Here is a 12,904-nt window from a genome sequence, read left to right as displayed (position 1 = left end):
AATATTACAATAATCAAGAAACTGACAAAAGTCCTATTCTAAAGTTGCAGATAACAGTTTTAAATCACTGAAAACTGACTGCCTCCTGACAGAGACCATTTTGCAATTTAAAAAAAAAAGATCAACTGAAAACAGAGCTGCTCCAGCTGCATAAACAAATTCAAAAGTGTAAAACAATAATAAAAAATTAAATCACTGTAGCTCTCCAAAACAGACTTCAACTCTGATTTTAAAAGAAACATACTAGCCTGCACATTGTGTTCTCTTCTCCTGTATAGCACTTTCTGGTATCTTCTCAATTTCACACAGTATTGGCATTTATTTTTAATTTCATTACATTCTTAAGCACTCTTAAAGATATAAGTTTTTCATATTTGAAGCATGGATAGAATTATTTCATTAATCTCATCTCTCCTGACTTTTTTTTCTTTGCTTTACAGGTTGCAAATAGAGAGTTCTGCAACACTTCCAAAACTCTTGTTAAACATCCCGAGATGAAGTGACAGATGCATACCTCTTCTGCAACTCGCAATTTTTACTATTATAGTTAGTTATTCTCTTCTTGATCTTTTTTCTTCAAAACTTCAGTAACACTGCATAGGTAAACCTAACTAAGAAAAGGTCCAGTGCAGAACTGCCAACTTGAAGAATGGAAAGGGGAGAAAGAGCTAAAATTGTTTTACAATTTTATTACCCAATTGGTTTCTGGCAGCTTAATGAAAAATGCAACAAACTGTTTATAAACTTGAGGTAACTCTTCTGCAGAACAGCAGCATTTTTCATAGGCACTTAACTGATCATACTTAAATGCACAAGACAAGAAGCTGCACCAAAAGTATAGTAGAGCCTTAGGAAAGAAAAACTAAAGTCTCCCAAAACTGCATGTACAGGTTTCAAATTTTTTCCATCCCAGTTTCTGCTCTGCGAAAAGATATGCAGGTGAACTGCTCTGAAGCAGAAGAGGGCAATTAAACGGACAAGATAATTTCAGTTATACAGGCAAATACACCTCCTTTAGAACTTTAACTTGCATACAGTCTGAAATTGTTTATTGGTGATTTCAAGACTTCAATATTCAAAAAAGGAAAGTAGACTTTGCAATAAACACCTCAATAAAAAGACTAAGACAGCAGAATGCATCATACACTTAGATTCAACACCATAATCTAAAGCTATAAAAGGGAAAAGAATCACATGAAAGACAGACAGGTATACCTAACTGACTTGCTCACAAAAAAAAAAAAAATCAATACATTTCCTGATTTGCACATTTCGTCACCTGCCACAATGAATTGAAAGAGTAAAAACGATTCAGTCTGCACATGTAGCAGGTGCACATTGTTGACGAATGCAGTTACACCTAGCAAATTCACCCAGGGATAACTGAAGACTGAGCTTTCTCGTGGATCAAACAGTCTATGGACATTAAGCTGGCCATTGCTGCCTAAGTACAATTAAGTAACACTTAAAAACAAATTTCCATTTCTCCCTTGGTTTCCTTGTTCAGAGCAGCTCATTATTAGGGGAAAAAAAAAAAAAAAAAACAAAAAAAAACCAGAAAAAAACCCAAAACAACAAGTTCCCTCATCCTCCAAAAAAAAATAAAAATAAATCAAAACTTCTTGATTAGAACAAATACTTATTCAAGGTCTTGAATTACTAAAAATAAATTCTAAGTCTTCAAGAGTCACTGATGTAAATCCACCATCTTCAAGAAGATGGTACTTCTTTTGTTATCAAAATGTAGGTCATAAGCCAGCATTCATGTTTTGCCCATTTAGGGGTTCCTGAAGCTAAGAATGACCCCACAGAAAATCAACACTGCTAGGTAGTCAAAGACTTCCTGATTTTAATCTACTGCAACACCATATAAAAAGATTTTAAGTTACAAATCAACTTACCATGCTATCTTTACACAAGTAATTAACCAAAACTCAAATCCCAGTAGCTTCTCTTGCTATGAATATATTCATTTCCCTGTAGTAAACAAACAATTTTGCAAAACTATTCACTAGAAATTATTAAATTCTCATTTTTATCTTCCATAAATGGTACAATTAAACCAAGCATAACACTGAACCTTGCTAACATTAAGATTTCCTACTGTCCAATTTGAGCAAAGTTACACTGCTTAACCTCTCTATGTCAGTTTCTCCATCTTTGAGATGGGAAAAATCCCTATTCCAAAGAAAAGACTAAAAATTTACACAAGTCATAAAATCACTAAGGAAAAAAAAAGATGCTAGAGTAGTATAAAGTGCAGTTCCACTCTGAAAAGTGACTCTTAAGAGTGGCATTGATTTTCAAGTTTTTAATTAAATCAGTATCAAGTTTGTTCATTCACAAGTAACAAAGCCTTCTTTCTCCAAACCATTACCCTGTAGGTTAGTATAGTAAGCCTGAGTTTTTCCACTTGAAGAGTACTGCCAATATTAAATATTAGGTGGATTATAATGGAAGTTATTTATAAAAATAGTCTACAGAAGTGTGGTATTTGACTTTATTAATTTGCAAAAACAAATGCCTAAAACCACCTCAAAACCTGTAAAAAACTTGGCCTGATTTTATGATTAATTTTATCATATTTATGATTATTATTTTTATTATTATTTTTATTATTTTATCACAGCAGAAAGTACAATTTTTTGCCTCAAAAAGGTACCTTTCAGTTTCATAATGCTTTAACATGAAAGAAATCTGTGTTATGAAAAAGGTGCAATTTATCATCTATTCATTACTTTATATATGTTTGTGGCAATGCTTAGTATAGCTTAATTTTGAGGGGGACTGCAGTACTGTTTTCATTCTTAGAATAGGCCAGAACTCAAAATGTTAGCTCATCAATCATACCACTGTAAAAATGGGATTCAGAGTTCACTGTAAGCAGAGATCTTGTATCTTTACTTCTGTAGAATATCAATGTCATAAAAAAAAGAGCAAACAAAAAATGTCACAAAACAGAACAAAACCCAAGTATTAATTCATTATGGCACTAACACCAAAACCTGTAAGTTGAAACAGATACACACATTTGTGGGTAAAAGCTGACATTCTTTAAAAAAGAGGGCATCTCTGAAGCTCTCTACCTTTCAGTTTCCAATAAAACTGTGGGGCTTTACCTATATAGGTAAAGCTATACCTATATGGGTATAGCTATTTTATACCTATTTTCAAATCTCTATTCTGTATCTAGAAAATGGCTGCATCAAAGTAACCAAATTGAACTTTGACAACTTCCTTATTTCTAGGAGAAGCTACAAAATAAAAAGTTTCTCAAACACCCATAACATCACAAAATATTTCATGACAGCAAGGTCATGTTGTTTTGCAAGGTTATTCATTAGAAGTGGTAACAGAAAGGTGCCAAAAAATAACAGCCTATGTAGCATTCTGTTCTGAATCTAAACAGCAAAATATGCTAAACAACATGAAAGCGGAGGAGCACACAGTTATTCTCTTATGCTCACGTTTAAAATTTACAATATCCTACAAAATTTGATTGTCACTTCACAGTTGAAATGCTTAATTTCCCTAAAAGTCTTTGTGAAAAACTTACAGATTTTGATGATAAAGGCATAACTGACCTCTCCTTTTATTAATTTCTGGAAAGAAAAGTGGTTGTTCCTACTGCATGATCATATAGGTTTCAAATTATATGCAAAATTACAATCAGTATTTTTGGTACTGAAGTTGACTCACAATACATCACCCTTTTCTTAAACACAAATACACCCATCAAGTTTGAAAGGCTCTAGTGAATTTTAATTAGATTGTATTTCTTCGTTACTGATCCCTTATTTCCTATTTACACTTGATATGTTGCCAAGTTACTGTTAGGTATCAATTTCAGAGGAGAACTGCACTTTGAAGTAACAGTACTAAACAGCAGAATGCTTAAAAGAATATATATAATTATATACATACACCTTTCCTTTCTAAAAAACAAGATTTACATTTCATAAACAGGTCATATTTAACAGTCATATTTATCTCAGGGAAATCAGGCACTTTAGATCAGTATCAGTTTCATTCTGAATAGTGCAGCTTGAGACTCCTGGTTATTTTTTGGAACTGAAAGTCTTTAGATGTATATAACATGAAATATTTAAGCATTTATACAAATGGTTTTGCTAACCTCGTACTGTCAGCTTGCTATATAACTGTGAGTTCATTTCCTTGTCTCTCTTGTAACGTCGAAATTCATCAACAGCTTCCCGTACCACTGTGACCGTCAAAACAAATCCCTGTTACAAGATATAATTATGCAATTCAGAGTTCTCAAAATTGCTAGAATAGAAATACACAAGTAGAAACAATACACAGAGTAAGAACATGCACTTCATTTTTTTTTCTTATTTGGATTTTGGTGTTTTCTTCAATCTGTTAAACTTGAAGAAATACAGTTATAATTAGACTAACTCATAGAACTTATATTAGAAGTTATAATTAGAATAACTACATCCACAAAGATGCATAATTTAGATACAATTTGAAATGTAAAATTTAAAATGCTTTGGATGAACTAAAGACAGCTTTTATGGCTCAATAAACATTTATCTTCCACAAATTTTAGGGCTTTACCAAGAACATTTAAGTCCTCAATTCTAACATTGATGTCACTGCCTTATTCCTAACAGACAGAAATTAAAAGGTAAATGGATGGCTACTTTAAGTAACTTTGCCATCCTAAACGTACTTATTTATCAATAGGTCACACATATTCGCAAAGAAAAAGGGGGCTTGTTCACAAGAACTAAGTATCTAAATGCTTTGGCTGCTTCTTTCATTGTTACCACTGCAGTTTCTGATGGATGAGCAGTGTGCTACATGCAGTTAATATGGTCTCTGGCCTCAAAAGATGGTAAGCTAAAAATACAGAACAGTTCAGGGATAAGCACATAAGAGTTTCCCCTTTCCCTTCCTAAACCTCTCTTCAGATATGGTCTTCTGACTTCTTAAATGCAAGTGCTCACTCTTTTTCCAACAGTGAAGGGAAGTAACATTTTCAACAGTAAAGGTATCTTATTATTATTATAAGTAAGATGGCTAAAAATTCGAATATTCACAATTCCTCCAACAGATAAGGTTCTAGAATATCTACCTAGCTTCAGACACCCACCTATACATTCTTTCTATAGGACATAATTTATATCATCACACTTTTCTTGCAGAAGTCCAATAGATTGCCAACCTTCCCCTAAACTCTTAAGAAAGAAGTGAAGGTATAGAGTATTCCTAAAACAGTTTTGACTAAAATTTGCTTTTTCAATAGCAAGAGCTGTTTTGCAGTTCCAGCCCAAAATTCCAAAGCTTACTTTCTTGCATCCTTAAATGCTTCCTATTTGTTCAGGTTTACATTAGCTACAACACTTACATAAGATCTACATAGAACAAAAAAGTACCTTTGCAAAATGCATTAATTTTCACTCCTAGGGCATAACTGAATGAGAAGTAGGGTTTTGCCCTTTTCTGGCAGCAGCATTTTCACAAGCTCTGGCAGAACAGATATTTTAGCAGCATCAAAAAAAAGCACTCCTGAAGCACCTTCAAACATACCTGCCATTCACACATGATTAGCCTCCAGGTAAAAACGATTAATTGGTATTGGGTAAGGCTCAGTATGTATGATAAAAATATAAAACATGTATCTCATTAACTAGACAGTAATCTAAGCACAGAACGCAAGGTGTTAATTGCAAGAACTTCCTGTAGTGGTCACCACATCTTGTCTAGCAGCCCAGTACAGCTGACTGTGACTATGGGGAACAATTCAATACATTTCCTTTTTCCTGATTTGCTCAAAGGAACTTGATACACTTCCAAAGGGAAGCTAATATTGTGAAGCCAATCTTAGAAAAAAACACCGTCATCTTTAACTGTAAGCAATAAAGTGTCTGTAGCATACTGCCTACAAACTTGTATACTTCACATCCTTTGTATGTTGGACTCAAAATGAGAAGTCCATTCCCTACTGCGCAAACAACAACAAACCAGTAAAATAAAGTCCTGTCTGAAGAACTCCAGCACTTGATGTAAGCATATTATGCTGTTTGTTGTAAAAACTGTTGAAGTAAAAACCAAGCACAACAGAAAATTCTTAACACAAACAAATCAACCTCAAACAAAACCAAACAAACAAAAAAAAACCCAACCGTGTGTGTCACCAAAGAGAAAAGGAAAAAAACCAAAAACCCAACAAAAAAACAAAACACTCCCCCCAAAAAAAAAACCCCAAAACTAAAAACCAACTCCCTTGATTATTATGAAAATTTATCACCAGTTACTCTTCAAAGAAAACTTATCTGCTAAACAAAGACTGCCCAATGGGTCCAAGTCAAATGTTTTATATTTTTATCATACGTATTGAGCCTTAAACAATATCCAATTAATCTCTTTATCTGGAGGTTAATCATTAGTAAAAAAAGCTATTCAAGAAACAAGTGTGCTGTTTAACAAAAAAGCACTAGCACTTAACAAGATGTTGTATTTTCAAGCTGTATGTGAAAAGTGGGAAAGCATAATTCAAAATATCCTTGAATAAGATAAATACATCTGTATAGAACTGATTGTTTGCAAAATACAGTATTTTCTACCTTCACTGGGCAGGGATAAGATAGGCTGAAATGCTAAGTGTTTTTTATCCTTACTACCCCACTAGTGTATAGAGCTGTACACAGAACTTGACTGTGAAGAGACCAGCTTCCAAACACAGCTGACTTCCAGCTTTTCTTACTGTGTCAGTGACAAAGACCTTTGCAAATATTCATTTCAAATCCCACTGTTGAACAATTTTTCTGTTTCAGAAGTGTTATTTTGTTGCACCAGAAGCCAAAAGTTGTCTGGAAACAGAGGTGTGAAGAACCTCTAGGACAGTCTCTCCATTTATCAATACTTAAAAGGACACATGTTGCAACAATTAAAACAATGAAATCAATCCAGAATATTTACTCTATTGACTTGTTAAAGAATGACCTTTACTCAAGCAGCCAGCATGTCACTGTTCCTCTTCAACACCACTGAGAATAAATGTTACTGGAAAATACCTTTTTAAAATAAATTTAGAAAATAAAGCATTTGCTCTTCCTGCCTTGCTCTTAAACCTGGTGTGGAGAAGCCAGAAGGAAGATCGAAGAGAAGATAATGATCTGGTTACAAGCAAGAAAAGAATTCCAAATCATGGGAATATAGCTGGCAGACTACCAAAACAGCCTCTTCCAAGGAGAATACAATTTTCAAACCTTAGGAAACCTGAGTAAGATGCAGCTGTTTTGAACAGTTTCCCAAGAAAATACTGCAAAGGGCTCAATAATAAGACACTGAAAGGAAACCAGTGCAACTGGCAGGGCAATTGATTAGAAAAAACATTGAATATATACCTTATTTTCAAGATGCAATTCTCTCCTGCTTTATCCATGGCTTAAATATTTTATCTCAGTTTTTGCAAAAAAAGGACATGATCAAAATTGATACAGAAAAAATGCAAAATATTATGCTTTCAATTCTATTCTAGCCTGAAAACATAAACCAAATAACAAGAAACTTACAGAAAGATAACACACAAATTACCTATGTTACTAAATATGGTTCTCTATTAGCTGGATGGTTTTTGGTTTGTTTTTCAAACCTCTCAAGTGACCAGAAGCCAGAAAGGAGCACTGCACACTCAGGCCTAGCCAGTTAACAAGAACAGCCTGTGGGGCAGGAGTGTGGCAGGCAGGTGGAAGGGAGGGCTATCAACAATAGCTTCTGGAGTATATGCTGTAAGATACCGTAATTTCAGGGAAGGATTTTACATCTGTTATATACTTTAATCACTATAGTTTACCAGTTGCAAAATTATGAAATGTATGTATACATTAACTTTTCATCTGAAGTTACAACTTCTAGTTAATAGTATTTTTCAGTTTACCAGAGGAGCCCAGTATGTGTACAGGTAGCCTATTTTCAATGCTGGGACAAACTGTGAGCAGGACACGACGAGAAAATAAAGATTCAAGAAAAACTTGAACTGTTCATATAAAACCTAAAATGAAAAAAACACAAAATAGATAAATGCCTTAAAATTTGCACACATAATGCACATAAAATTCACTTTTTCATGATAGTAGACATAAAATCATTACATGGCATATACGGTACTATGATAGTACTATATAGCATAATATGCTCTATATCGAACTACACACACAAGGTTTTTTTAATATTATACTGCTATTTTGCTTGGAAAAATTATTTTATGCTAATACTTGTTCACTCTGAAGAAGCAGTTTGCTAACCTTTTTTAGATTTTTGAAAACTGGACTACGTGAACTCAATCTTTATGAATATTAAATACGTATCAAGATCTCTATGCAAAGAAAAAAAAACCTTCTTCCTGAAAATACAGCACAAAAAGTAAATCTTATTTTTTCCTTAAGTACCAATACTTAAATGCTGTTTTATCTAACTAATGATGGCCTTTTGTCCTAAAAATTTCATATCCCAACCTTAAATAATAGTTTAAAAATAAAATAAAATTTAAAACATCACTGTCATCAAGTGAATAGCAACTATTTACAAAAATATTATCCTAGTCTATATTATTTGAACTTCTAGAGAGTATCAAAAATTGACTAGGCTACACCATGATGCTCTGCATCACTGTGAACTCCTTGTTACTTTCATGCACCACCTTCCCTTTGCACACTCTATCCTCAACACAGCAACTGAAGTTTCTCCTCTTGCAGGGGTGGAAGCTCTACAGCTCATCTGCCTTCTTTCTGAAGTCCTCTGGTTCTCAAAGAGATAAAAGCTAACATCAAGTCAGACTAACTCCTTCAAAATTATCATTTCCCACTGCTCTCAAAAAGAGTGAAACTACTCACTGGTCAAAAATAAATGTCGCTTAGGAAAATAAAACAAATGCTACAGAAAAGATCCAGTATGAATAAGTGACATTGCTCTCTTTCCAAATGGCTATCATAAGGAAATCTGAGAATAAGGCAGTAGTATTCAGTTTCCATAGGAAGACAAACTTTATGAAAGTAAACTACAAAAAAGAAATTTTAAGACAATAACAATTTAGAAGAAATGCCTAGTATTAAATTTCTTAAAAGATTAGTTTGAAATAAATATTGGCACATAAAATATGTTTATTAATAAATCAAAGGTTTGGGTGTAGCTCCAAGATAACTGTCCAAGTTTTAAGCAAAGACACAGCAACCTTATCACAGAATACAGTGTGCAATATTCCAAAGGAATTACAGATGAAGAGATTCTTTTGGTAATTAAAAGCAGTACTTCAGTAAGAGCATGTTCTCTGTTGAGAACATGCTCTCTGTTGTAACTGTTTTAGTTACAATTTCAATTTTAAGAACATTATTCATTTTATAGAATTTTGACTCTTCAAAGGCTTAATATATTTCTTTAGTAGGGCTGATTAATATGGTACTTCCAGGAGGAGGATGAAAAAACTGAAATTCAGGAGAGATATCTTAAAAGCAGCTCATCACAAAAGATATTCTTTATGGAAATTTACACAAAAGTTCTAAGCAGTGATACCAAGATGTCTAAGAAATAGTAAATGGAAATTGAACAAACTGTGTAATGGCAGAAGCAGTAAGCATTTTACATAAATGTTAGGAAATCAGATTTTATTTTGGAAATACTACAGCTCTTTTAGCCATTAAGTACAATTCTGTTAATCTAAACATTAAACTTGTATTTTGATACGAAATTGTTGAGTATTATCCACTGCCAACTGCAATGTTAAAAAAAAAAAAAAGAAATACAATTTTAGCAGGAGACAAAGCTTCACATGATGAAAATTTCAACCATGGTAAATCATTCGAGTCAATATTTACAACTTAGCTATTTCTATGGGTGTGGAATGAATACAGCTATGCTCCCTACAAATTACTTCTAGTGGAACCGCATTAAAAAACTGCTACACAGTATTTCCAATCAATCGAAAGTGTTAATTTATGTCTAAAATTAAAACTTAGAACCATTTTACTTTCACCATCTCCTGGGCTTTACATTTAGGATCTCACTTAATTTTGAAGTTAATACTGAGCTTCCAACTACCTCCACCAAAAGTCAGATTCTGCCCATACCGTAAAAAATGAGGTTTTCAAAAGATCAAAAAAGAACAAACATTTTCCCTCTCAACAGGTATTTTCAAGCTATGACTGATCCCCACAGGCGGCATGAATCTAGTTTAGGATTTGTAATCTACACTGCAGATTTCCAGTCACAATAATCAATGGCTTACTATATGCTTAATGAATTTTGTGACCTTTAGGAAATCATATGTGGCTTAACCAATTTCAGTGTATTTAATAATTTAAACTTTGGAAGAAAACATTTACTTTGTTCAATACAGATGAGAATATTTTCTCTGCCTGTGAAAAGTGACACTATTTCTTTGACAGAAGATCAGTCTTAATTACAAAGCCATTAATTTTTTTTGCCTTGATAAAGAAATGTATTAGAAAGCACCTGTCAGTCATCGGACCAAAGAGGCAGAAGAACGAAATCAATACTCTTATAAAATCTGCATAATCAGTTAAATAAAAAATTTAAGACAAAGCATGTCTGTATTCAAATCTAGAAGCCATTCAGTTTTTGCAACACAACACAGGACCCTTGGACAGTATCAGTAAAAGTATGAATAAAAGCATTTTAGTAAAATTTATTATACCACAGCAGCATACATTTTTAGATTTTAACTACTGAAGCTTCAAAATCAGTAAGAAATCACTATTTTTAAAACTGCAGTAAGAAATACAACTCTAAAAAGCACATGCTTAGTAAACTGGGCCTTACTTGTTGTCATGTAAATTGAAAAAGTGGAATGTTTCTGTCTTTTAAGGAGTTGCCTGCTTCAGAATATTTATTATGCTTTCAATGCCAGGGACTATGAGAAAATATTCATGTGAATACATTGCAATTTCCAACTGTTTATTTATTTCAAAATGCTTCATAGTATTTGCACAACTGATTGTGTAGAATGCTTCTTTTTTAAAAAGAGGGTTACAAATCACGAAAAGTGCACAGAAACCCATCTCAAATTTCTAAAGCTTCACTGAATTCCAACCATTCAATCATACACACTGCACCTTTTTAGCAAATATCCCTTTGAAAACAAAACAATTTAGTAAAATAGAAGCCTTGCTCTCAACTGTCAATTTTAACTGACGACATCAAGGAAAATTTTAAAAGGAAAAGAAGAATCCGGCCAAACAAAAGCATCTTTTTGCAACACTGTCAAAAAATACACTACAGAACGAACATACAGTCAGCCCAACAACAAAAAATGGTTAGCAGCCTTACCCCAGGTATAAAGGTAAAGATGTTGTATTTTTGATTTTTTATGGCATTTTTAGGGTATTTTTCTTCACACTTTTCAGGACACCCAAGCCACACTGTGCGGGCCTTCAGCTCTTTCTTTCTTCGGCAAAGGTTTATGAGCCAATCAGCACAACTGAAAAGAAAAACAAGTGTTTACTTTAAGACTAAAAATTTACTATATGTGATTACTGTTTCCAAACCTGGAACCCCATAGGCAATTACCTAAGAAAAACAGGATTAAAAATTTTGACTGTATCTAAATAAGCAAGCATGATGTCAACTTGCAATATTTAGGGCAATTACACAGTACTCAACTCATTCAGGCATATACACACATAGACACTTGCACATTCTTTACAGGAAATCCTAATAGAATAATTACAAGTTTCACTACACCTTGCCCTGACACAGGTTCAAAAAATTCTACTTAATACAAGTCTGCATTAGCAGTGACTAAATCCTCTTACAGTTAAGGAATTAACTCATCCCTCATACCTTACAGTCCTTTGGCTATAGTCTATTTTGGGTAACTGAAACTCAAATAATGCTTATGACTGAAGAGGAAATAAGGCTTCTGTTAAATAAAGTTAGAAACATTTCAACAGCTTTGTATACTACTACTACATAATTTGTAAATACTGGTTTTCCCTGTAAGACTGTCTGTGTAGCAGACATAACAGAGAATTCTGCCTAATGCCATGCTGTCAAATGTTTTCAACCAAAAAAATCCCAACCCGAACCTATGTAAATGCAGATCACCTGCAGTGGTGAACTTCAGCCCATAGGAGAATGAAAGTGCATCCCTGCCTAACGAGCTTACAGATTTACTCAACAGGGTTTAAAAAGACCTGCACAAGAGCAACAACAATTACAGGTACAGAGCACAGGGAAGGCTTGTCTAATAGATACACAAAAATAGAGCTGTTCACAGAAGGCTGGGAGTGGACCTAATACAGTTTCAAGTATGTAACACTTTCAAAGAGGAAAAGGACAATTATTCTCTAGGTCCACCATGATTAAGTAATGATGGACTTCAACTGTGGCAATTAAAGCTAGGGGGCAGAGGACTGGACAGGACACAGACAATAAATGTTCAGAGACTAGGTTGGAAAGAAACACTTAGAACTGCTCCTACTGCAGGTCTGTCAGATCTGGTGAGATCTGACAAAAGTGATGGGTGTCATTCATCCTGTACAGGCAAGGAATTGACTTGACAGCCTCTTAAGGTCCTTTCCTATTCTGTTCTTCCACGAATACAGAATTATGGTACACATAAATATGCAGGGAAGAAAGACTGGTAGCTTACGCCACCACAGTCCTACTTAAAATATTCTTGTCTGTAGCCTACGGTATCCCAGGCCTATTACAAACTTATTCTGCCAAAGACCAAATGGAATTCAAAGTTGTGGGCTCTTCCAAAGAGAACTAGAAATTACACCACAGTAAAATCACTCACAGCAGCATTCACTTTGTTATGGAAATGCCACTATCCCAATATTCACAAGCTGACATTTAAAATACTTCATTTTAAATGCTGGATTCTTCAGATTTCCTCCCTGAAGCTTCACTATGG

The 12,904-nt window shown here is 33.9% G+C and overlaps 1 protein-coding gene across 2 annotated transcripts in view; it reads right to left on the bottom strand.

The window, feature by feature from the left end:
- Nucleotides 1–12,904, bottom strand: part of ATP9B (ATPase phospholipid transporting 9B (putative)) — a 154,645-nt gene that overhangs the window by 120,558 nt on the left and 21,183 nt on the right. For both annotated transcript variants that reach the window (XM_005149860.3, XM_031049651.2), the window contains exons 3-5: nucleotides 11,314–11,464; nucleotides 7,910–8,023; nucleotides 4,136–4,244 (exon numbers count right to left, since the gene is read on the bottom strand). In XM_005149860.3, coding sequence (XP_005149917.1) covers nucleotides 4,136–4,244; nucleotides 7,910–8,023; nucleotides 11,314–11,464 — 374 coding nt within the window. The remainder of the gene's footprint in view (nucleotides 1–4,135; nucleotides 4,245–7,909; nucleotides 8,024–11,313; nucleotides 11,465–12,904) is intronic.

The sequence above is a fragment of the Melopsittacus undulatus genome, chromosome 1, assembly GCF_012275295.1.
Source record: "Melopsittacus undulatus isolate bMelUnd1 chromosome 1, bMelUnd1.mat.Z, whole genome shotgun sequence".
NCBI classification, from domain to species: domain Eukaryota; kingdom Metazoa; phylum Chordata; class Aves; order Psittaciformes; family Psittaculidae; genus Melopsittacus; species Melopsittacus undulatus.
This window is presented reverse-complemented; position numbering and strand designations above follow the sequence as displayed.